Here is a 24,646-nt window from a genome sequence, read left to right on the forward strand (position 1 = left end):
ACAGCGACACTTACTTGACAGAGTTTCTCCCGGGAAAAAGAGTCAAGGGTGACCCATAGACACAGACCCTGGCCGTCTGTGTTTCAAGCTGGGTACACACCTTCGCCCGTCCAGAGGCTCAACTTAAATACACTTTATTTCCCCCCTCGGCAGCACTCTTCCCATTGTTTCTGCTAAGCACCGGCAATTAAGAGTGTTGACACTAAACCCTAAAAAGAGCCCCCTGGTCCATTCAAATGCTAATGTCCAGAGTAAGTCCTTGCTTTGAGTAATCCTTCGCTGCACGTAGGCAGGGGTAGGTTGGTCCGTGTTCATTGTCTCATCAGTGCCTCGTGTTCTCACCTTCTATTTCTAGACCAGGGAGATCAGGAGAGGTGCTTTACAGAAGTCCGCGAAACACGCGGGTTGAGCATACACACATACCTTTATACAATATATTACAGTTTCCAGCTTATAATTATTTATAGAACATGAATTAAATAACCCGATTTTTCACATAAACTAACTCACTCACTGTCTGGGGCACGATCCCAGGGTGAGATACCTGCCCATGAAGTTTCCTGCTGCTCTGTTTTACTGCTACTTAGCCCTTATCTTTGGGCCCTGCTCTGCCAACCTGTCACAGGTAGAGGAACCAGAAAGTTGATCAGATGGAATAGAGCTGATTTAGGCATATGGGAGTTATAGTGATAGGATCTTAAATGGATACACAATGATGTAGGCAAAAGAAGTGTCAGGGAGAAGCAACAGAGAAGGGAAATCAAAAGGAATGAGGAAATGGGCTGCTGGATAGAGAGAATGTATGAAGACAAAAAGAGTAAAGGAAAAGAGTGCAAAGGGAAGAAGAGAAGCAATAATAAGAAGACATTTGTCCGTTGTGATGGAGTGGTTAAGAGTTAATGAGGAATTGCATAAGAACCATACATCACATCAAGCTACCTACAAAGCATTCTTAAATTGTAAATGAGGCAAAAACATCCATCACTTCCATTAAACATGCTCTTTTCATGATCTGTGAAAGCTTTCATACTGAGAAGGGAGGAAATGGGCAGGAGATGGGATGCCTCAGCCACTGCCTTTCAGCTGTCACTGTGAAATGAAAGCCACTGTACACCACGACCAATAACCAATAAGTAACTCAAGTAACTGATGAATTAGGAATAATAATGCTCATTATTATGTTAGTCTGATCTTGCAAAATAAACTAACCTGCACAAGCAGAAAACAATCTCTTTACTCCTTAATGTTGTTTCTACCATGATCAGTCACAGTGCAAAATAATTTCTGCTTCAGCACAAGAACCTTGCTATTCATAATAGAAGTTTAGATAGGAATAGTAACAGAAAAAAAAAAAACAAAAACCTTACATCTGCCTGAGACCCTAGATTCAGTAGTAAAACTCTTTCACTCCCTTTTCATTAAAGCATACTAATTTCTCAAAACTGGACTAATACAGAGACACTTGATGCCAAATCTCTTCAAACCAAAGAGAAAAGTGAGAAAACCAAGAGCTCTGAGAGGCTAAAAGCATACTCACAAGTAATTTTGGATGTTTTGAGTTTTATTGCAAATCAGAATTATACCAGACTTCAAAACAACAAAATAGTCTTTCTCCATCCATATTGATTCCCAGTACCAGTGTTGCCTGTAGCTAGTGGGGAATATTCATATACTCAGATCTGGATGCCTTTTTCTAAGAGCAGACAACAAGAGGAGCAACTCTGAGTAGACCGCAGCAGAGGGGAAAGGAAACTCAGAAAAGACTTTCAAACAGTATGAACTAACAAACTCAACATTCCTTGTATTAAATAGTTAACTTCTGCATTCTGCTTCACCTATCAAAAATATGGTAAGTGTGGGTAATTTTCCCCGAAGAATTTTCTGTCTGTACATGTTGACATCCTGTTTATTCTCCTCTGCTGCCACTTCATTCTTTGTGATTTGACTTCAATTCCTGTCCACATTTGTGTACTCCTCGAAGCACACACTGGATTTCAGGAGCTCCCACAAAATGTTCTTGAATTTTGAATGGTTTTCTAAAATTCGGAGCATTTCTATCTATCCTTTCTTTCTGCAAGATCAAGTATGCAAATAAATATGGTTCTTCATTTTCTTCTGGATATGCCATGGTCTCTTCACTTGAGACAAACAGGTTTTATAAAGGTCTCTAACTATCAAATAACTAAAGTTCAGGGCTCTACATCCCAATCAACAACACAGGGTTGTTTTCTCTCTGACAAGACCTAATACATCATGCATTCATGTACAACAAAAAAATTATATCAGTTAGTATTCTCAAGGGGCCATTTATACACTGTTATACTGTTGCTCTTTTTTTTTTTTTTTGCTGCCTATTAATTTATTCCCTCTGCATCAGATAACAAAAAAGCTATCTCTATCAGTTTCATCCCTTTCAGTTAACCAGCTTTAATGCTTCTTTCCCAAGTAACAGGTCTACAATAATATTTTTCACTCTAAATATGTTACTTATACGTTTTCAACTAAGAAAGTCATTACACTGAGAAAACTGCATATTGCTTCATCCAGGAAAATCAGTTTAATAACAAGTGCAATAAACTATTAACACTTGAACATTAAATTAAACAAATACATTAAATATTAATAACCTTTATAAGCATTTATAAAAGAAGACTGTTTTAGTTGGGTTATAAATTTTTTAGTGTGCTAAATCAGAAAACACAAGTTCTAGAAACAAAACATATCAGATATTGATTTCCTGTAACAGTGACTAAGAGATATATTTTTCAGTAAGTTCATTTCATCTAGAAAAGGTGATTTCAGCTTTAGCTGTAGTAACTCTGCTTAGCTTAGCCTCTAATTTTCAGAGAAGTCTTTCTGAGAAACATTTACAATTGCTTTAGATCCTAACAATATGCTAAGGTATCATGAGGACTTCTTATGAAAGTGTGAACTTTCTTTCATTAGTAGTTTTGCTTTAAATTAGAAATTATTATGTATTAAAAATAGTATGTGACCTAATTGCTTAGTTAGCTGATGTAGAACTTGAAATCTTGAAAAGAGAGGTTTATCTTATTTCCAGATGGGAATATCATCAGCCCTTGCTAGGATCTACAGTATAGGAAGTAGACCAGGAAAAATATGTTTCAACTGGAAAAGCATACACATGTACTTTCCACAAGTAACTGGAAGGGTGGAAATATCTGTGAAATTTGAAATAATTGGAAACAATTCCTTGCTTGATTCAGTCAACACACCAGAGGGAAGAGATGCCATCCAGAAGGACCCTGACAGGCTTGAAGTGGGCAGGTATGAATATTCAAGTTCAACAAGGCCAAGTGCAATGTCCTGCACCTGGGTCAGGGTGCAAGCACAAACACAGACTGGATGGAGAATGGATCAAGACTTCCTCCCTGAGGAGAAAGATTTGGGGGTGTTTGTGGAAAAAAAGCTCAACATAATCTGGCAGTGTGCACTTGCAGCCCAGAAAGCCAAGCAAACCCTGCATCACAAGAAGCAAGGGCAGCAGGGCAATGGAGGTGATTCTGCCCCTCTGCTCTGATGAGGTCTCACCTGGCATGCTGTGCCCAGCTCTGTGGCCTCCAACATAAGAAAGACACAGACCTACTAGAACAAGCCCAGAGCAGGGCCACTGAGATGATCAAAGGGCTGGAGCACCTCTTCTATAGACAGGCTGATGGAGCTGGGGATGTTTAACCTGGAAAAGAAAGGGCTCCAGGGAGACCTTATAGCAGCCTTCCAATATCTAAGATGGGCCTACAAAAACAGATGGAGAGGGACTTTTGACAAGGGCATGTACTGACAGGACAAGAGAGAACAGCTTCAAATTGAAAGACAGTAAGTTTAGATCAGATATTAGGAATAAGGTTTTTATTATGAGGGTGGTCAAGCACTGAAACAGGTTGTCCAGAGAAGCTGTGGATGCTCATCCCTGGAAGTGTTCAAGGCCAGGCTGAATGGGGTAAAAGGTGTCCCTACCCTCCTCCAGCACAGGACTGAAATTAGATGATCTCTACATGACAGCTTGAGTCTCTTCCGACTCAAACCATCCTATGATTTACAAGCTAAGAAAAAAGTCAAGATGGATGATGCTACAGCCATGACCTATGCCAATATCCAATATGCACTGCAGTATATCCACTGTATCTGATTCAACAGCAGGAGTAATAGAATGCATGAGGCAGTGATAGCTTAAGAAACACTTGCATTATTTTTCCTGGTTGTCTGCAGTACTTCTTTCTGGTAACTTCTCCCCAGGCCATTTATATACCTTTACACTGGCAGACGTAGCTCAAGAATTTATCATGCTTCAATTGCATTAAAACAACATGAATCACAAGTTTTAATGAAATTTTAATGTGTGAGCATCCTTGAAAAAGCAAAATAATACAAGAGCTCAAATCAATGGTTTAAAGATTCATGAAATTCATGCAGTAATAGAAAATTCTTCATTATTTAGCAGCACATTCGTAGTACATACTCTAAAAAAACATGAGATGATTCCTGAAAACTACCACCATTGATCAGTAAGAAATCACACATACTACAAATGAGATAGCAACTAGTCAGAAACAACACTGCAAAGTAATCCTGACCAAAACAAAGATTAGCTAGTAGATGGATGAGTGGGGAGGGAAAGCGAGAATTTCATCTGGGACTAAAGGAAGAAAAATCAATTCTTTATGCTACTTACTCCTGTAGGCTGAAATATCAGTCCATCCACTTCATGGCTAACTTCTCTGGCAAAGTTTCCTTCCAGGAGCTGTAGAACAAAAGAGAAAGAAATCCTTTTTCCATAGAGAAATGCACATCAAAGTGAGTAGCAGTGGATTATATGTTGCTATTGCAGTCGTTTGCCAGTAAACAACTTATTTATGGTTTAATGTTAGAGCTTGGGAAATGTCAACGTCAACAAAGTAGCAGCTTCTACAAAGAATACTCAAGGCTACAAAATCCTTTGTCCAAAAAGAAATACTTAGGAACCAAAATGATTTTATGTACTAGAAAATAAAGAAATATCAGTTCTGATACAGGACACTACAGTCATCTGTGGGCAAATTAAAAAATCCATTTGCCATTTTAACACACAAGTAGCATTTACTTTAGATTGAACTTCTTTCCTGAATAATACTTCAGGGCAGCATTTGAAATTCATGTTTGACAGACTTCCTAACTAGGGCATAAACCAGTAACACAGCTACATGACTGTAAAACAACTCTTTGAATTAATTTGTATTTTGAATATTCTATTTTATGCTTTCAAAGACTGTGAATTCCATATGGAGGTAAATATATCCATCAAGAGGAATTTACCAGAGGAAAACCGTCTAATTAAACAAACCACTGAAACCAGCTAGTCAACAGTTATGAGAATTGATGATATACTTCCCTATTAAATTATGACTTGCCTAAGGAAAAGCAAATAACCAGGAGAATTACAATTGACAAGTAATAGCAAAAATTAGGAGAATTACCAAAACATCTCTTTATTAATTTCAATTTATGTTTCACTGTTGAGATGATGTATCTGTCTTGAAGTTGTAGATACTTTTAATAATATTTGAAAACACTTTGGCATGAAAGTAATCACATGGTGATAAAACATAGCAAATACAGAACCAGTAAATCACAGTTTTAAAAGCATTATTTTGGCCTGGTCTGCTAATTTTGTACAATTTCCTTTCTAGAGCTCAACTTAATGACCTGCTGACCAAATTATGACTAAATTATTCAAATGAAGTCAATAAACTATGAAAGGAGCTGAGAACTAACATTTGTATCCTACTAAGGCTGTACAACTAAAATTTGTGTTTCATGGATCAAAAGCCTGACAGCCAAATACTTCAAACAATAATAATTCAACATATTTCACTTAAACCTGTAACTGCACAGAATGACTGATCATTTTGCTATAAAAAGCCAGCTTTTTCTCTTACTCAGTCATTGTCCTATATTTGTGTCTATAGCTCCAACAACAAAGCAAGCTTTCATTATTCAACTTATAGATATAAATTGGAAAAAACACACTATAAGAATACTCTCATGTGGAAAAATACCTTAGGAATATTTAAATCCAAGTAAGAAACTATCCAATGAAACACAATTTTTCAGAAGAGAAAGCCATAATTGAAACTTGAAGCTGCACCTTGCTGTTATAACCTGTTGCTGTCTTGAAATGTACAGCTGAAGTTCACAATGTAATGCATCTGCTACCACATGACTACACAAAATAACAAGAAAATAATAATAATAATAATAATCCCAAATTATTTCATAAATCTATTGTTAGTCTTTTTTTTTATTACAGCAATGAGTGAATTGGAAAAATATTTAAACAAGTGTCCAAAAATTTTTAAAATAGTGGCAGTTTTTTATTTCTACACAAGCTAAGTCTTCCGTGGGTCACTTGCAAGTTACTCAGCAGTTCCAAAACTGACTGGCCAGTCATCTACAATAAGAGTATACTTCAAAATTACAAAAATGCACAAGACTGATTTCATTAAATTCAGGTACCAAAAAACTCTCACTGAATAATGTTAATAGTAAGGAATAACGATATTTTAAAAACAAACAAACAAAAATACAGACAAAACCCAAGCAAACAAAAACAAAACAGACACTTCAAATTAGTTGAGACTACTTTTTATAAATTTCTAACCAACTTATCAAAAGTGGCAAAGTGAGAAATCAATCACCTCTGTTTCTGCCTCTCTGTTTTTGAAGTTCTTAAGGAAAGTACAATTTGAGGAGACAGTTACTTTGGTGTTGGAGCTTACAGAACTGAATTATGCATTCCTTCCCAAAATAAAACTTCAGAATATAGAAACAATCTTTGAAGTGGGAGTATGTGGAAAAGCAGAAACAGTTACACTGTTTGGCCTGCAACTCTCTCCACTCTGGTGAACATGTAGTTTTAGAAAACCACATTAAAGTACTATTACAACTTGAGAAATGGAGAGGAAAATATAAATTAAAATACAGAAACTTCAGAATTTCAGAAATACATTGTAATACTTTTCATTTACTACTTAGTCAGAATTACAAAATGTAAAGGAATCTGTCCCATCAAGCTGCCACCCAGTTTCAGAGTCAAACATGTTCTCCATTTAAAGGTCCACAGTGTTTTCATTAAGAGAGCTCAAGTGTCAATTAGAAATCAAAGACAAAAGGATTTTAAATCCAGAACAAGCCTCAACAGATAACTACATTTCTTTGTACTTCCAGTTATTCTGTTTTCATCCTCATTAGGTCATTTACATGTATTTGAATGATAACACTCTCTCTAGAAAGGAATTTTGACTAGAAATTATTAGCAACTGGGGGAAGGGAATAGAGGAAGGAATATACATTTTCTCTGACATTATTCCCATAAAATTTTTCTTGAGAAAATTAACTATATAAAGGTTGTCTGTGAACAGCAGAATACACAGACATTGAATATTGTAAAATGTTTGGAATGACATGGAAATGAGCAGAAAATGGATGTTTGACATACAAGCAAGTATTTTTGACTCTAAAGAAGTTACATTTTTTTCAGTTTATGAACTTCAAATGCAAATATCATGGTTCGTCTTTTAAAAAACGTTCAATGTTCCACATGTTCAAATTTCTAATTAACTTGAACAGAATGGTCTTTTAAATCAGCGCCATGATAAATGGCACACCTGCTTGACTGGGATGACTGCCATGGATCAGATAAAGTGCAATGCATCTCAATGACATTTTATAAAAGATGGGTAAATGATGCATGTGAACCAGCTCTTCTGGCATCCAATTCCTTGTTGCCTCATGGCATCTATTTCCACCTGAGATCCCCTTTGTTCACTCCTTTCAGCTTCCTTCTTCCCTGTGAACACTGCAACAAGCCGTTGCAGTGTTTATTATTAACAAGTTTATTTTTTTAAATTTTTCCTTTCATACTTTTCAACTATTGTTAAAATTACTGTTATATCTAATAACACTTCTCTAAGCAAAAGAATGGTATAATTGCATAGATTGAGTGGAGCTGTATGATGACTAACAGGATTTCTCCTTGCACCTTAACCACTGAGAAGAACAGGAGTATTTCACCAAAAGAGCACTAATAACTTGCTGAAGCTGATTTTGCTAAAACACTGAACAGTCAGCAGTTCTTCTGTGGATAATTGAAAACTCGCTCTTTAGAGATCTCTCTGTACTTATACCAACCAAGAAATCACTTTGCTTCTTCAGCAGGAACGGCAGAAGATTTAGGTGCACACAGATTTCATACAATGCTAGTAGGTTTTCATCAGTGTTTCCGTATTTCTGAACCAAGGCACATAATTCTATGAGTTTGCAGATATTATATTATTCATAAAATAAATAAGTCCAGCAGGTACTACTGTGCCTTTTCCTTCTCCTTACCAAAAAAAAAAAAAACAAAACAAAACAAAAAAAAAAACCTCATTGAAACACAGCACAATGTGAGTTATGAGGATTCTGAAACATAATGACGACTTTGCAAAGTCATACTGACTTTCAACAAAATAATTTTACTAAGGTCCTTGCACACACATTGCAATTAAAATAACAACAGCTAACCATTTTGTCTGTATTTCTGATTCAAAACTGACACTGCTTGGCAGCCTTCTGAAATACTTTGGGATACAGAAAAAATGCCTTTGAATGTTATAATACAAGACAAATACATGTCCCTTTTCCTTGGTTTTTCAGTTTCAGAACTGCTATATGCTTCCCTTCAAGTCAAGATAGAACAAATCTGCCTGCAGTCCCTATGGAGTTTTCCAGATCCACCATCAAATTCCTTATCATCTGGACCTGTTCACTCTACAGAGAGCTGTGACAGGGAACATATTTCACTTTAAAGTAGTAGTTACAAATAAACTATTAATGGAATTGCCTGTCAGTCAGAACATAAAAACATGGGCCCTACTGTCATTCCTAACTTCAGAGAGCCAGCATCTTCACCGTCTTAGGTTTCAGTCCAACTTAAAGGACCATCTCTTTCTCCAAGGATGACAGCCCTCACCATCAGCCTCGATATTCTCACATCCTGACAACTGTTGAGTTTTATAAACATGAGCTCATACATCTCTGTAGATAACCTACTACATAAATCTTCATAAATCCTGTGTTTGAATGACATCAGAAATCCCACAGAATGATTTTTATGATAAGATGAGTTAAAATAATGCAAAAATAGTCTGGTGCAGATTCATCCCAATTATCACATTTCCCAGAAATAAATGTCTGTACCAGGCAGTGATGGAGCCATCATCCAAACTACTGACATTCTAAATTCCAGCTTTCAAACAGCATATTTTGAAAAGGAGGCCTCCTGGAAAAGAACTAAGCATGCATTTGGTGGGGTATAAGCTTCCTTTCAGATGATATGCAGGCTGCTGTGCAATGTTTCAAAATATTATCAAATGCAGCTTAATGCCAAGTGAGGGAAGCTGGTCCTCTAAGCTACGGCTGTGGTCTCTGCTCCTTCCTCCTCACCAGAACCTTTCCAGTTTCCCCTGTCCTACAGCATCACATCTTCTTGGTTTGTTTTGTGTCCAAAAGCAGAGAAGTTATCAAGACAGCTGCTTTCAGTCTCAAAGCAAAAAAGCAAAAAAGCATCAAATAGCACGTGAGTAACTAGAGTAACTATGCCATAGGGAAAAAAAGTTTCATATATTATTTAAAAATAAAACACAGAATCTCAAACTTTTCACAAAGAGAAGTTGGCTAGTTCACATTTTAACAGAAACAGAGCCCAAAACAAAGTGTTCAGAGAAGTTTTGATTTCAGTTAACTGACTGAATTACTACAAATATATGGTAAACCTTTCAAAACAATCTCTAGTGACTGTGGGGAATTCATGGTTTGGGGAATTAAAGGAAGTACACATCTTCTCAAATATAGATTAAAAAAGGGGGCAAAAAATCAAAAACAAACACACAAAACTCAATCCATGCAGACTTTTTTATCTTTTTCATGTTCAGGATACCAATCATCTCATCTAACACTGCATTAGAAGTAAAACAGTTCATCTAAACAAACCTAGTGTAAATTAAAATCTGGGGGCAGATGGGAGAGGATCAAAGAAACACCTTTGGCAGATCTACTGCTTCCTACCCTCCCTGCTCCAAACCACACATAGCCTGGATCACCATTTCAGACTAACTTTCAGACAACTAGGAGGATGAAACCTTCTCCTCTCACACATATTTAAGTTCCTCTTCAAGTGATATGCTCAAGCGCCAAGTAATTATTTGGAAAACTGTGCAATCTCAAATTATAGCATGCTGTGATGAAGAACACAATCTTCATTAAGCTGTCCAACGAAGTACTACCTGTGCAATTAAAAAATGAATTCCTATTTCTCAGCAATTTTTTCTTCGTTCAACTTTTCTTCTTTGCTCCTCTTTTTAGACTCTGACCAAGACATCTCTAAAAGGGTTTTTTTAGAAACAAGGTTCACATTCCAAACATTTCACAAGGAAACAGATGTAACTCTTCAAATATTTCAATCCGTCCTCAAAGATATCCCACAGATACCATTTTTTTATCGACTGAAACCCTGTCATTTAGACTAGGCAGAATATTCCAGAAAGGCCACAGCAGCAAGAAAAAAATGCACTCCCTGTTCTCTTTCACAAGAGTCTCCTTTCAAGGAAATATCTAGATACATGAGCACAGTATTTGACCAGCCAATGACTTATTACAACTACCTGCTTGCCTCAGAGTGGCTCCTTTCACATAGTTCTGAAGATCCTGAAATCACAGCCAATGGTCTCAGGAGTGTGACTTAATACATGGTCACAAAGTAAAGACTTCTGCTTCAATGTTAACATTTATTTCCCTCAAAAAACCACAAGTGATCTCTCATTTATATGATTTCAAGTTTTCCTCCAAATGACCTATAAAAATGTTGAAAAGCAGGTTTTCAATAATTTAACATGACCCGGTTTCCTGTGCATTAGTCTCATTTCCTAATCAAAATATGATGTTCTTCCTTATGTCAGATAAATGAGGTAAGAACAGTATCAGTTGAAGTGTATCTGCACCAGGGTAATGTCCAATTTTATAATGCACCCTCCTTCATTAGTCATTGTAGTTAGCTATATTTATCTTACCAGCAATCAAAGGAAAGAAAGAAAATGCATCATAATAACTGAGAGTACAGACAGAAAACCACAGCTTATACTATTCTTAAGGTAATATGCTAAGAAAAAATCATGAACTAACAAAATATTTCCTGGCACATGCCAATGATCTAAAACACGCATAAAGGAAAAGTAGGATCAAAAACTGTAGAAAATAAATTAAAAACTGAGCTCTCTAAGAAGTAATTGCTTAAAGAAGTTTCCTATGCTAATTAGGAACCAACACATATTGAAGATAACTGCTACATTTTTAGTAAACCAGTGAAATTATCTACTTTGCCCTAACTGCATATGGAACACAAAGTATAAACTTCTCACTTGCTCATTACTTAAAAAGAAATTTCATGCTTTTGGGCTGTAAAATCAGTATGAAAATCCTTTAAAAAAATTCATGCTCAAAGCTCAAATCCTAGCTTTCACACAGCTATCCACTCAAGATGCTAATTCTAGACAAAAACAGAGAAAAGCTGCAAACATTATTTTGTCTGTATGAACACGTACATCTTGAGAGCACTTGATGTCAACCAGTAACTCAGTAACTAAACAAAAAGAGTAAAAGTAAACTCCCAAGGTTCCCCTGTTTAACAAAATCACCACTGTTTTGAAGTGTGTAACCTCTGGCAACAGCTGAACCATATGATGATGAAAAATACACCAAATGACTGTGTAAAGATGCATGGGAATTTTTTCAGTTGAAAAAATTTTAAAATATATACTTCTTATAAAATATTATTTTATGGAAAGCCTTTCAGTTTGTTAATTTACTAGAAGCCCTGAAATCAATCATACTGAGAGACTAAAAATAACCTCTTTACCAAGTTAATCATACAGAACATTTTGGCTCAAAAGACATGAGAAAACACCTAATTATGGCAATAGATTTGTTCCCTATAAGAATAAAAGCAGATAATGGCAGCATTGTGAGTGAACTGATGTTCACTAATATGATCAAGAGACTAATTATTATCCATGAATCATTTTTAGCATTCAAAACTTGATTAATGTCAGGTCAAGTTTAACATGTGATAGGTTTTATTAGTAATGCTCAGCTATCCACAGCTTGTCAATGTACATGAGTGCCATCTGTTAGGTGTAGGAATAGCCAACAGCCACAACAAAAACACATTGGCTACAACTGGTCACTCAAGTACATTTCAAGAATTCCTTAAGGAATACCCTAATAATTTTAAACACACTAGACCAAATCCAGTACTAAATACCTGCTAAAGACAGGAAACTTGTGGCCCAAAAAAGTGAGCATGCAAGGCATGCTTTCCTTTTTTAAAGGTCAGTCAAAGGTGTGTTTAATAATATTGAATATTCCACAGACTGACTAGTTTCTAGCAAATATTTTTTTGCAAGAGAAATATGTGTAGCTTCCTCTCTACACTCCTCCATGGATGTTGAGTAAGCCCTCCTGGAGAGAATGCCCTGCTTTACACTTCAGAGCATCGTTCATGGTATTCAAATACATATGGTCCTAATGGCTCATCTAGCAAAACACTCTTAGAGGATGCTCAATCTGAAATTCATATTCCACAAAAAAAAAATCACTGACAGCCTTCCATTTGTTCCAATTACAGATAATGTCAAGAAGAAATCCTTTTGTGGGAGAGTCACTTTCTAGTATTTCCCAGCACTTTGCTGGAGGTCAGCTTTACCAGGGGGTCAACTCTTCCATGTACAGCCCATTGTAGCAGGACAGGAAGTCACCTGAGCACTTCCACTGAATCTCCACAAGCCCTGTACTAGTAACAGCGTGAGCAGCAAGGCTGAAATAACATGAAGTGGCAACAGACAGGTGCAGGCACAGAGAGGAAGGAAGGTGACCTAATTCTGGGTTTGCTCCAGCAACTATGAACTCTCCTCTGCCTACAACTAGTTACAAACTCAGCAGGAACATTGAAAGAAACATTTACTTATCTCATAGCTACATCAGCCCTCTCAGACGCATTTTAAACGTGTTCTCATTTGATGGCCCTCTTGCAGTCCAAGTGGATGAAGTGGCTGAAAGGCTGCAAACCTAGGCTGCCACTGGTACCTGCAGTCTGCACTTTAGCTCCAAGTATTCTGTTTCCTGCTGAAAAGTGTGATGTGCAGGGGCTCCCAGACTTCTTTGTGTAAAATATGTAAAGGTCAAATATGCTTAAGACTTAATTCTAGTTGGTAGATCACAGACCAAAAATAACATTAATTCCAAGAACCACAACTACTGCAGAGTGTCTTCCTCAATCATTTGCCCATATAATTTCATACTCAGTGACTGACAAGGGCCCAAACCACTAGTGACTGGTCATTAGCATTCTAATGATGCCACTCTTCATTATCTTTTAGAACAGCAATTCTACAGAAGGGTAGAGTCCATATATTTTTTCCAGAAGAGGAAGGCAATTGAAATTCCAATTTCTACTCATGTGATAGGGAATGGGCAACATCTCCAAGCAAGAAAGCCAAAGAGATCCATCCCTTCTCTCTGCAACTTGGGCTGCACCTCTTGGGGAAAAAATCAAGTTATTCCACACACCGGACTTTTGGAGCTTCCCCAGTTTCTACTGGAACTGCTGCCAATTTCACAAGGCAGTTTTAAAGTCTGCTTTTTTCATAGAGAACTTAAGAGAAATCATATCTGAGAGAAATCATATCTGAGAGAAATCATCTACTGAAAGCTGTTTCTTAAATCTACTCCCTTCTAAAAGATTCAAAGAAGAGATATGAGAGTAGCTGGAAATCACTGTAGTGTGTGTTGGGATGCAACTTTGGATGTTAAGAAAGTCTAAGAACCAGACTAGCTTGATTTCACTACCCAGTCACACAGGAAAAAATGCACTGTGAACAAGAGTAAAGTATATTGTGAGGGTAGCAGGGAATCAAGTTTGATGCTTCTAATTTTTTTTTAATATTCTTCTTGGCTTTGCAGCTAATTCATTAACAGCACTTTTCAAATATGCTAATAATACTAGCTGTATGCCATGTTTCTTAGTTATTTGGAGATATTTAGAAGAACCTAGAGCATGCTACAGTAAGAGCACCACTGAGCTATCAGCCACGTGCTGGTTCTCAGTGAACAACTCCAAAGGTTATGCACCTAATATATTCAAAACAATGCCCAAGAATAACACAAGCCCTATGTGTGTTAATGCTTAATTTGACAGTACATCTGCATTCCTGAATTCAAAATAAGCATGAGGCACTTCTCACTGTCAATCTCTTCTCAAAAACACAATTGGGAAACTGACATCAATTAACTAAGATGTTTTCAAATGCTTCTTTCGAATAAGAGAAATAAGCTCCTCCAAGAAACTTTAATTGACTTTTGTGATAGCTTCAAAATGAGACAAACATGGACTCCTTGAAGCCTTGCAGGAATGACCCTGCCAAACAACAATATTTCATATTTATTTTTCCTGATGAAGAAACAGCAATATATTTCAGCGCTTGGCCATTTCATTTACTGTTCTCTTCACAGTTCTCTGTTTCAAACCGCACAGTGTCTTCATTTTCTTTCTTTTAGGCATGGAGATGTTGCCCACATGGCTCTCCCCACACTCTCCTACCTGGCAGAACACACCTATCTGAGATTTCAGTCTTGCTAGAGCTGGAGGAGGTTTAATAGGTTCCATTAGCAAATGCTTTGACCTATTTACAAATTAGTTGCAACCTATGACATTCCTGAATGGATGAAAGGTGCTCAGTAAAGTCTGTAATGTCTTCAACTAAGCAAGGCTCTCATCACACTGATGGCTTGCAAGCTCCCTAATACTCTTGACCAAATACTACACTCAATAGTTCTTCATAGTCAAAGGAAAGAATGGCACCGGCTTGAGTACAATGGGGCTGAATTATCTTCAAGTTACACACTTGATAAGGTTTATCTGTTACCCAGTCCCTGTGTAAATCTGTTATCCCTGTGTAAACTGGTCCAACATAATCTGGTCTCTGGTTGTCTAAATCATTGATAGGTCTGTTTTAATTAAGTCAGATAATTGAGGATTTTGGTTTTTTAAGCATTTCTAATAAGACTTGTCAACAAAGACAAACTGTATATACAATTCAATTAGACACAAAACTGATATAAAAGAATATAATATTCTCATACATTTACTGTTACAATTCCTGATTCAAACTGGGGTAATATTTTCTACTGGGCCTGAAGCATTGATTTTAATAAAAAAATTAAGGTTTTACTTCATAGTCTGGATGTTTAAAAAAATTGATTCTTCTGCTATGCAATGGCACTTGAGGGCTTTATTTGCTACAAGTTGAAATTAAAACCATAAAGCCATAATAGTAAAATATTAAGATTTTGTAATTTCTTTATTTTAAAGATTAATTTTGTACAAGGTCTGGTTTCGGGGTTTTTTCTCAACATTGGGCATATCACAAGAAAAGAAACAGCTAGCAGCAGTGTCATATATTCTTGCACCATAATAAATTGCTTTAAATGTCACCCCTATTTTTACCATTTTCATTGTGCTTTTATTCATTTTATCCAAATTAAGCGCATGTCTCTTGAACGTCATTCCAATAGGAGAAGGCTGATGGCTTCCCTGTGGAGCTGCATTGCCAGAAGGCAATGGGAAGTGACAGGCTGTGAAGTGGCACAATGGACAATATTAAACAGTTGCCCCTCAATTAATGACTGGAGTGACCCACTTAGTCACCACAGCTGAGTCTTCTAACTAATTCGGAAGATCTCAAATATACAATTCAATTGCCCATACTGGCATACCAACTGGTAATTAGGTCCAAACAGATTTACATTTCCCTGGTTTGGTAATACACCACAAAAATGAAAGAAGAAATCACTGTTAAAGACACTTTTCCTACTTAGAAGGGTATATAGTATTTCCACTGCACAAAATACAGAAGAAATAATTTACAAAAATGTTAGAACGTTCAAATCTAATGTTAAAGAATTAAAAGCTAAGCTGAATATGCACTATCCTGATGTTTAAACTTACAATGTGCACCAAGTAGAACACTTCATACATAAGCCTTTATTTTTTCACTAGTTCCATGGCTTTTTTCCTCACATTATAGTTTGACAAGTCAGAATTTAATTACATATTCCACATCTGAATTATTCTACATTAATTTAATTTGTACCACTAGCAATATCTAACATGAGCTACAAGTTATGAAAATAATCCTTCATGGAAATACCCAAGACTGTTTGTTCTAACTTCAGTAGATCACTTTCTGAAAAATGTGAAATGTAACTAATATGTGAATAATTTCTTAAACTAAAAGAAAAAATTTCTTTCCTAACCAAAATTCTACTGTGCTGAAATATAATACTTGACCTTCAACATTACAAATAATAATAACCAAAAGCAAGTAGCCTAATCCTCTTCTGTTTACTCTAGGAAACAAACACAGATCCTTGTTCATGAATGGGTCTCCTTAAGTGACTCCAGCAACACACGGAGGCTAAGTTAGCCACAGCTGAGTCAGTGTTTGCCTGAGCTTGAGGGAACCCAAATCTAAGCAAGTTCATGCTGCCTCCCTGTCCCACAGAAAGCAAAGGAAGAGTCAGAAGCAGCTGGACAGCCCACCAGCACTGGCCTAAAAACTCTCTGCTACCCTCAAACTCTGACTGACAGAAACTCTGTTTACCAAATGGTATTCACATCATTTCACTGCTGCAATCGGCTGCATGAAACAGCTCCAGCTCAAGCACTGAATTTCAAGTGGCAGTAACCTACATTTAGCTCAAGATCTGCAGTTTAGTCACCTATTTCATCTAAAAATTTACAAAGCTTCCACTTGGGCTGATTGGCTGCACTTAGCTTTACAATTCATGTGGTAAAATAACTTTGAACAATCTGGCTGAAGTACTACATGCTGGGATATAAGACAGCTCCCAAGTGAAGATTTCAAATTCTAGTATAAAAATAAGGCAACATCTTTGCAGCTTCTTATTCACTGTTTGTTTACTAGGTTCCTCAGGTCAAAGATTATTTGTGTTTACAGGAAGAAAAGCGTGCCAAAAAAGAAGATTTAAGTGACCGTTACACAAGCACAAAAGCATCTAAGGGTGGAATAAGGCAATATTGCTCTTACACCATTAAACTTTCCATTTTTGGAGAGCTGGAACAGGACAAAGTGAGCAAGAAATACAAGAAATAAAGAAATAAAAACAAACAGAAACAAAATAGTAGAGGGGACATGGGTTAGAAGACAATTAAAAGGTCATTAGACGACAAATAGGCCAAAACCCTGGAATGGAACAGATGGAGTGAGAAATATGATGTAGCCCAGACACCGAAGAATGGCTGCCAACTCTAGGTCAGGAAATGCAGGATTGAAAGGTGAGCAGATTAAACTGCTCCTGAAGGCATAGAAAATCAAAACAAAAATAAAAACAGAGGAAATAAGTCTTCTTGGCAACAAAAACCCTCCAGATGGTGACATTCCCTCTCCACCGAGATGCAGACTTCAAGATCGTCAATAAATAGAGTACTTGACACTTCTGCATCCACCATTGCTGCCATGCAATTCTTCTGTCTTCTGTCCCATGATGCAAAACTTTTCCACGTGTTGTCTTTAGGCAACTTGGAGTATAGGACAGGGCTTTGTCATTCTCATCAGTCTAGGTTAACAGCTCTTGGCAGACACGCAGGAGCAATGTCTGCATCCTCTGCCCTTCATCAGGGTTCACGCTTTCAGGGCATGCAAACACTAGCGTACATCTGCCTCAGCTGTCTGCAAAATACATCAACATCAGCAAAGTGTGCACTTACACAGTCTCCTGCATCATCAGAGGTCCACAGCCACTTAACTTTCCAAAGCAAACCGTCTCAACAGGAGTTATACCTTTATTGGTATAAACTCTGAACATTGCACCTCTCCTAACTACAACAAAAGCAGTTCTAAAAAGTAAAAATAAAAATTGAAATGTCAAATAAATCAGGAGAACAAAGTAAGTCATCTGTCAGTTCACAGATTTGACTGAAAACTTTTAAGAAGATCCTAGATTATTTAATCTTCTAGCAGAGATTACCTTCTCTCTAATTCCTCTAGGACAAGCTGTCTTTTTAAAACCAGATAATAGTCTAAGAACTGACAAGTCATTGACATACAGCGTGCTAACATTTGCAAAAGGTTGCTCATTTGACCTGTATCATTGTTTAACCTTTAGCCCTATTGTTCCATGGAGAGTGATGGGCACAATTCTCCATGGGACCACAGACTGCACAGAAAGGAACTTTTCTCCTACTCATGCTAGACAGAATTTTCACTAGACAATGGGCTTTAGTGATGACATCCAGACTGAGACTGTCCACACAAAAATGCCTAGCAAGAGAACTGTGAGTTGGTTTAAGCAATGAAAGCCAAGAGTTTCCAAGAATTATTTCTATGCACCTGTACTTCCTGTTCAATATAATGAAAAAAATGTCTTGTTGAAAATATATTATTTATATAATATATTTTCAATATATAAATATATTATTTATATATTGAAAATAATATTCCTGCAAATACAAGGCCAAAGTTCAAAGCCTAAGAGTATGAAGAATTTAAAGCACTAAACTAAAACTCAGGCTCTTCCACTGACTGCTGCAATCCTTAGGCAACAGTTGGGAGAATCTGACCACATCACCTCCTTGAGTTCTGATGCAATTCAATAAATGCAAAGAAAGCAAGCAATGCAACAAAAGTGACCAATCATGCAAGTGTAAGGACAAACACAAAAATTCAACTTTGCTCAACAATGTCTAAGAGTACCTGGAAGTTACATTAAAAGGAAAAATTTATCACAGAATACATGTGTTCCCAGCTAACACTAAAATACTAATCTGTGTTTGATTACAGAGGAAAAAAAATTAGTGATACTGCTTCCTTCATCAATATCAGAGTTCAACAAGGCAACATTTTTAGAGACTCTGGGAATACACAATCTGCTCCCCAGTGATTGTCCGTTTCTTTTGCCTTACCACTAAAACTCATTCCTACAAAAAATAAAAGTCCATCCAAACATCTTAAAATAACTGTGAAGGCAACATTATAAAGACACAGCCCTTATTTCCAAAATCCAAAACTAAATCTCAAGACACAGCTACAAATGCTGCCATACATTATAACTGCACTTTAAAAGTGCATTTCATTACACAGGAAATTGATTTTCAGTTTAGAAAAAAATCAGTCAGTTCCTAACTCTGGTATTAAAGTTCCAAATCCATAACTCTAAGAACATTTTCATTATTGGATGTATTATATAACACAGCACAAAGTTTACTGCTATTTCAAGTAATTACTTCCACTTTTTCACTGAAAACAACTAAGTCTACATGGAAAACACTTATTTTTTCTGGTATAATTAAAAGTTTTAGCCACTTTTTCTGCTATTAAATATAGTGCTGAGGCTCCTGGCCTCTTGAGTAATCTTCCTACAGTCCACACAGTCTAACACATGCTTACTGATACATTATTTTTAATAAAAAGAATGGAGTAGAATGTCTTAGATCATAGAAAGGAATGATGGAGGGAGGCTGTGAGAAAGAGGTACAGAATATTTCTTTTGTGAGGTTCAAACTGCACCCTGCAAACTGCATCTCTTGCAAACTGCAAGAGAACATGTTTCAAAAATTAAAGCTTCTCAAGACAAAAATAAGATGTGATGAAGCACATGATTGTTTGCTTGATCCCAAGCAAACCCCAGTTTACTGAAAAAATAAAAAAAAACCCCAAGAAACAACCAACTCCAAATCATACTCCAAAAGTTTTGATGAAACCTATTCTGACCAGGTATGAGTTTTGCACTTTTTCAGTCTTGAATATGCTGGTGCAATCAGAGCCATCCTATCTGTGACCAAGGACTGCTACCTCCATTGATCTTTGAGAACAACAAGCCTTGGAGGTGACTTCAGAAGTCACGTCTTCTCTCAGTGAAGTACACTGGGAAGAAAGTAGGGAAGAAACCTAGGCTTAAAAAAACCACAACTTTTCTGAGACCAATCTAGGGTGTATAATCTTTAGGGATCTTGTGATGGTTTTTAGCCAGAAAATAAGCACCACAAAGCTGCTCATTATAGTCAAGAAAGGAAGGATCCTGTTACAGTCTTTCTAAACATGAAAGGATCCAACTCTTCTTGGAAAAGAAAAGAAAAACGCCTAATTGAACACAAACAGAACATGTACCTAAGCAGGTTCCACTTGACACCCTTTAGGATCCATGCAGCAGCACCTGTCTCTGTAGAGGGATTGATGGATAGGAACAGACTTAGCTGACACAAGAAATTCCTTCTCTTCCTGCAGACCTTGCTATCCTGTACAGAGTTGGCAAACCCTCTCAAAGAGGAAGTCTGCTCGCTTTTTCAGCTATACTGATGAGGTATTCATCACTATGTTTGTTGCTATAGTTGCAGCAATGACTGAATAAAAATAGGATAAAGATCCTTTGGTCAAAACAATACTATTTTTAAACAGTTTATTCTCAGAATAGGGCAATGCTTCAATAGACTGGACTATTGTTTATAGTCTATTCTGACCATACATAATGAAAAATTCAGAAAGTTATGATGAATATGAAAATGCAATCCCTTTTTCATTACCCTAAGGAAGTTTTACAGGCATCACACTCATTAAGTTCACGGAAGTAATGAAATGAAAAAGGTATTTTGAGGTAAGAGCAACAATAATATTTAGTTTATACATTGATCTTTTGAGAATATATTTGATGAACCCTATTCTTTTGAGCAGATATAGATTTTAAATCAATTTTGAACCAATAATTATTTCTCGTAAGTGTTTATCAATATTGCCTTAGATAAAACTCCACATCAATACTGGAACTGCTACCTAAAACTCCTTACAGTAACCATAGGGCATACAAACAATTCTCAAATATTGACATAAAACTTATTGCTTATTGAAAACAATGATCAGATATCAAGCCTCCTAAGAAGGTTTCTCTTCTAAGAGGAGTAAAAAGAACATATTTCAGTAGGTAAGACTGATTTAAATGAGGACAAAAATATCCTATAATGTACACTGTACAAAAATAAAAATGTGTCACCTAAACTCCAAAATGTAGAAGACTTCAGAGTCTGTCATGATTGACACTTAAAACACACACCTCAAATCAACAAAAAAAAAAATCCAAGGAAAAAACACCAAAGAAGCCATACAGCAACCACAAAGATCCAAATAAATTAAATGTGTATAGATATTTTTATCACAAAGATGCTTTTAAGGTGGTGGTAACACATTAGGGTAAAAAGTTGTTGACTGAACTGCATTTGAATCACAATCATCTCAAATGCAGATTGCAACGTCCTTAAAGTTTTACCTGGTACTTCAGTTTTATTGATATCTTCAAAAACTGTTTTCTAAAAGCCTAAGGTAAGTAATAAAACAAAACAAAATCCACTTTTCAGAATATCCAAGCCGCCAATCAGCCCACGACCATTGCTGAACATTTGGTTAACAGAGAAACTCACTGGAAGACACAACAAAAATGCTGAGGGAAAACCTATACCTACCACTGTTTTAATGCCTCCGGTACCACAACATAAAACAACTGAAATCAACTTACCTTTCTGGAAGTGTAGATGTCAAAAAATGGTTTGTTTCGAACACTGAATGGTTCCTGTGCTTTGTCAATGAGACCACTTTTCATCTTTTCATGTCGTGGAAATATAATCTCTTTCTCTATACATGCAAGCCGAACATTAAAATCACAGTCTCCAACAGGCTGTCCCTGCCAAGTTACAAAAATCAGTATTAAAATCAAACACCAAATTATTTGAACCATCTAAGTTTTCCTAACACAATATTTAAAATACTACAGATACATAGAAGTATTATCAAATTACTAGATTTTTCCCAAATATGTGGTTTTCAAGCATTTTTTCTCAGGCTGTAAGAGGTTTAACCAAATCGAAGTTCACAGAAAGCTAGAAACCTGTAATATGCATTCAACCACAAATGAATTAAACACCTAAATACCTTTAAAGTTAAGTAAAATGACACAAATATTCCCTAATTATAGCTTTTATATGGCAGCTATACTTCTCCACATAGCTTTCCTCTGAAGTTATATAGATCATTTTGTTCACAATACTTTCAATGACAAAGCAACAAGATTTACACATTTAAGTGAATTCCTTGCTCTGAGTGCAGCATATTGATGCCTTGAAAGAAACATTAATTAACGTTCATTTTTCTGTCATAGAATAAAGAAAAGTAGCTGCAGTTGGAAAATGTGCCAATAAACAATGGCTACAAAAACCTGCAAGATATTTGATGGCTCAGTCACAAAAAGGCAGTAAAACCCTTCACTAAGCCTCAGCAGCATGCCCTGACCTTTCAAGAGCTGAAATAAAACAGCAGCTTTACATTGCTCTTTCTATATTTGGTGCATTGCACCAGATCAGTATGAGCATTCAAAATGTGCATTTGTCAGATTAGTAACGGCTTGTAATGGTGTTTATTATCTTTTGAGCATTAAATAGTGAGGAAAACACGCTATGGATATCACTAGAACAAAACAAGCAACTGTCAGCTAATAAATTCTAAAGCTCGTTTCAATCGGAGGTGTCACTTTCACAGCAATGAGACACAGAACTCGTACATTTGCACTGTTACAAGTGTGATATAGCACCGAAAGCTATTTACATGAGATCATCCCTCATTTTGCCACCCCATTCACACAAGAAAATAATTTTCAAAACCCACTCCTTTCATGGTCTACAGGGAATAAGCTCACAGAGCCTTGGCTTGCAAACCATAATTCTTCAAAAATTGAAAGCAATGAGTGAAAGACACAGGGAAGACATGGGACTCAAATCATCAATGGCAGCAGTATAGCCAAGCAGAAGAATGGTACCAGCTACCAGGTATCTCTGTACTAAAGGCAGCTCAAAGGAAAAAAACACTGCTCCAACATGCGTCAGAGAGGAGCTGAATTGGTCAGCTGGAAAGACAGCCGAAAAAATAAATGGCAAAATGACATTCTGATGAGGCATACAAAGGTAAGAGAGCAAGTACTATCCAAATGGGTATCTCAATTAAGAGAAAAACTGAGTGCCAATTTTAGACAATATGAATTTAATCAGTTCTTTCCAAAATCATATTGGCTTTCACCATAATCTTTGACATTTCATGCTCCCAACATGGCATTAAGTTTCTCTTATATTTCTTTGCCAGGATTAGAACCTACTAGACCTCTACCAAAGTCCTCAGTTGTTCATGGCAACAGCTTTGAGAATCATGCATTGCTCCCATACCACATGTAACTCACAAGCACTTTCTTTTAGGACTCTGCTTCAGTCTACATAAGAACAGGCAGCATAGCCACCATCACTGTGTGTGGAAGCACATCTTGTACAAAGCCTGTGGCAGACACCATGGGTGAAATGTCTCCCAATCTCTGTTCACTGATCCATGCTCGTGAGGAAGAAAGCTTAGCTGGCTGTTAATGTACCTGCAGTGTTGTCTTCCTTTCAAACATGAATGTGTTATCAGTTAAGAGACATTCCAATGAATGGAAAATTAAGAGTATGGAAAAATCCAAGGGGCAAGAGAGTGGTTCACTCTTTATTCATTTCTCACAGAATACAAATGCATGATCTACAGATTTTTAAGTGTCACAGACAAAATCTTGGAAAATTAATCAATCTTTTCTTCCTTCTTTTACCTTCCTTTCTCTCTCTCCCTATGTATAGCATACAAGCTCAGTGACTGAGCTTGTCCTGGTTTATACATGTAATTAAAATACAGAAAACATATCTCAATCCCTGTAACAACTGACTGAAGAACTGATTGAAGAATTTTTTTTCCTGAGAAATGTGTATATATGGTTTTTTACAACTTAAAAAACCTCATAATTTTCTAGGTAGATTTCAGCATGATCTAGTGCACATTGTCTCTTCCCTACAGTACCTTTTTGACTCAGTCACATTTTATTAGTAGGTCTGAAAGAGCAAATTAACTAATTAATATTTCATACATTTAAGCTTCCAATAAGCCAATATGCAGCTAGGTTATTTAGAAAGCTTTTTTGACAATGACTCCTTCAAAAAATGGTTTTATACAGTGATTTAAATTTATTTCCATCCCTGAACAGTTAAATTAAAAGCTGAGGCAACTTCATACGCACCATAAACCAGCTGAATCACTTTCTTTTCCTTAAAATATTCCTTTCACTTTTCTCATCTACTTGGAACTAATTATGTCCTGCAGTTCTGCCAATCATATCTTTCTGTTTTAAAGCCTGTTAAGTGGAAGGGTATATTACAGCTAGGTTTCATCAAATAAAGGTCAAAGCTAGGTTGACATATGATTATACGAGAAAGGAAAACACAGACAATGCTGCCAAGCTATTTCTTCATCAGACTAGTAAACTAAGAAGTCAAAGAATATTTCCTTCTCACAAAAGCACAGGACATTAGCAATAAGAAAATTAGCACATAATTGAATTTAGCTCAAGGACATACTGAATAAAAGCAATATTGCAGGAGAGTGTATCTTTCTTTGTTATTAGACATAGACATTTCCCATAATTACAA

At 36.5% G+C, this 24,646-nt stretch overlaps 1 protein-coding gene across 1 annotated transcript in view; it reads right to left on the reverse strand.

Annotated features, from left to right (window-relative positions):
- Window positions 1-24,646, reverse strand: part of RNGTT (RNA guanylyltransferase and 5'-phosphatase) — a 172,766-nt gene that overhangs the window by 86,866 nt on the left and 61,254 nt on the right. The window contains exons 11-12 of the mRNA XM_063389629.1: window positions 21,673-21,837; window positions 4,694-4,762 (exon numbers count right to left, since the gene is read on the reverse strand). Of these exons, the coding sequence (XP_063245699.1) occupies window positions 4,694-4,762; window positions 21,673-21,837 (234 nt within the window). The remainder of the gene's footprint in view (window positions 1-4,693; window positions 4,763-21,672; window positions 21,838-24,646) is intronic.

This window comes from Prinia subflava, chromosome 2 (genome assembly GCF_021018805.1).
Source record: "Prinia subflava isolate CZ2003 ecotype Zambia chromosome 2, Cam_Psub_1.2, whole genome shotgun sequence".
Lineage (NCBI taxonomy): Eukaryota > Metazoa > Chordata > Aves > Passeriformes > Cisticolidae > Prinia > Prinia subflava.